The sequence below is a fragment of the Alosa alosa genome, chromosome 13 (assembly GCF_017589495.1).
Source record: "Alosa alosa isolate M-15738 ecotype Scorff River chromosome 13, AALO_Geno_1.1, whole genome shotgun sequence".
Lineage (NCBI taxonomy): Eukaryota > Metazoa > Chordata > Actinopteri > Clupeiformes > Clupeidae > Alosa > Alosa alosa.
In genome coordinates this window covers 30,443,769-30,446,268 of record NC_063201.1, presented here as the reverse complement: position 1 = coordinate 30,446,268, position 2,500 = coordinate 30,443,769, and the positions used below count along the sequence as shown (strand labels likewise).

The 2,500-nt window shown below is 45.3% G+C and overlaps 1 protein-coding gene across 3 annotated transcripts in view; it reads right to left on the bottom strand.

Annotated features, from left to right (window-relative positions):
- Positions 1-2,500, bottom strand: part of galnt1 (UDP-N-acetyl-alpha-D-galactosamine:polypeptide N-acetylgalactosaminyltransferase 1) — a 43,845-nt gene that overhangs the window by 10,917 nt on the left and 30,428 nt on the right. For all 3 annotated transcript variants that reach the window (XM_048261683.1, XM_048261684.1, XM_048261682.1), the window contains one exon: positions 204-374. In XM_048261683.1, the coding sequence (XP_048117640.1) occupies positions 204-374 (171 nt within the window). The remainder of the gene's footprint in view (positions 1-203; positions 375-2,500) is intronic.

The following is a 2,500-nucleotide window of genomic DNA, read 5'->3' as shown; positions in this document are numbered from 1 at the left end:
TGATCAAGGGCACTTCAGCCGTGCCTACTGGTCGGGGTTCGAACCGGCAACCCTCCGGTTACAAGTCCGAAGCGCTAACCAGTAGGCCACGGCTGCTGTATGTGTCTGTATGATGTGTTATGTGTACATATGCACCTTTGTGAGTGCTTACTTCTGTGTGCTTGTGTGTGTGTGTGTGTGTGTGTGTGTGTGTGTGTGCACACCTGACTGGCAGGGTCCTGTCCCCTTTCCTCCTGTCCATCTCTCTCTGGGGCACTGGGTACCAGCGGAAATTCAGCTTCCAGTTAAAGCCTCCGTAGGTCATGTCAGAGCCGGCCATGTACTCGAATGTGTCATCACTGATCACGTCAATGATGGGACACACCACTGTCCTCCTGCTCGGCGCGCACGCAACACACACACACACACACAGAAAGAGAGAGAGAGAGCGAGAGAGAGAGACTCCAATTAAAAATAATTGCAATATATTTTCAGAAAATGCATGTAAATAAAATATTGCCATAACAGGCATAACAATGTTCTTTCTTTAAAAGGTGTTCGTCTGGTGAAACTACAAATGCAATCAGCCTAGGGCAAAAATATTACATACACACACACACACACACACCTACACCTCCCCACACACACACACACACACATGTGCAGACATGCAGCCTAAGGCAAAAAACAACCATTCTTATTCTACGGTCTACCTCGTCTCCCTCACTCTTGCACAAACAAACACTCACTCGCTCACTCACTCACTCAGGCAGACAGAGGGTGTAATTAAGCACAATAAATAAATAAATAAACAAACAAACACAGACACCCTGCGGGCTCAACAAAGCCCTTATTGATTTCTGCTCCCTGCAGGAGTGCCCTGTGTGTGTGTGTGTGTGTGTGTGTGTGTGTGTGTGTGTGTGTGTGTGTGTGTGTGGGGGGGGGGGCACAGACGGCAGGAGGATTCACAGACGGCAGGATCCACAGATGGATGCAGTTACAAGAGTTGGTATTGCATGACTACATTATGAGCCCAAGGGTGCAGGCCCACACACACATCCACCTATACACACATGCATACACTAGTTCTCAGAGACTTCCTCCAACCACAGACAAAAAAAAAAAAAAATACCTCCCACGCTGCTTTTCAGACAGGAAGCCAGACGTGATGTAGCGTTTAGTGAACATTAGCGGTGCTAGTGGTGTGGTTCAGCGGAATGGTGATGAGGGATAAACTCCAGTGAGACTCCACTGACTCAACACCTCCCTTCGCACCTCAACACTTACCTGCACTCGTTACCAACCCATCCCGCCACACAGGCACCCCGAGTCATGTGACGCACTATTTCTTCATAATGTGCTATTCTCGTTCTCCTCGGAGTACTTGGGAATCTCAAGCTGCCATGACTAACGCTGCTCTGGTATTGCCAGCTCTGCGCTCCTCATTTTGATGATCTACTGAGAGCTTGTGATCACTGTGGATCAGACGCTTTATCCCAGCAGGAGAGAAGCCTCGGCCTCTGTTATCATGACAGTTCTCTGCTCGTGCATGCACTCTACCTTACCACTGAGCTCCTCTGGATAAAGAGGATGACTGTTCGCATGAGCCCAGTAGTTTGCTATGTATGTGGTTGTGATATGTGGTTGCAGACTATGGTGAGTGAGCTGTGGGTTGCCCACTGCTTGCAGGTGAAGGCAACCTAACAATCAGCCAAAATCAGCTGCTGCACCCTCCCTCTGGAGCATCTTTGAGTGTCTCCAAAAGTGCTATAAAATGTATTATTATTATTATTATTATTATTATTATTATATATTATATTATATATTATTCCACTGCTTGGTTGAATTTCCCATTGTCCTACGTAATTTAGAACGACCATTAACCGTATGTTATTTGCACACCTATGAAGTAGATCCATTTTGTTGGGCGTTATCACACTTGTATATTAATTAGCCCGAACTTCGTTATGAAGTTTAAATGAACTGTCACGTTGCATCCGAGCTGTAAAATGCAGACGTTCAGAACATGGCAACATTGTAGAATATGACGGAGGTGGCTTTTAGCTAGATTGATGACAGCAGGCTCAGTAAAATAGTGATGTTTTAAAGCTAAAGTTAATCAGAATCTTGGGATACGCCCGCTTGACAACGGGAGAGATAGAACTAACGAATGGCCTTAGGCCGTAGCAACCATCCATTTAGAACTAGTAACGGCAGTTTGTCCTGCAAGTTAAGAAATTAGTTGATATGTGTTGGAAGAAAGTAGTTCTACAAACAAGACAAGTTTTAGCGATTAAAACGTTTAAATTGTAACAGGAAATGAACACAACGCAAGTGGCAACAGTGGAATAAGCGGGATAATGTTAATGCACTTACGAGGTTTAAACGGCCCTCCGCTTCGCGTCGGGGCCGTTTTACAACCTCGACCGTGCATTAACTTCTGTGAACAGACCACCGTGGAGTCCATTATCCCTTACTTATTATTATTATTCTGTTCCCTGTTAATTTTTAAATATTATAT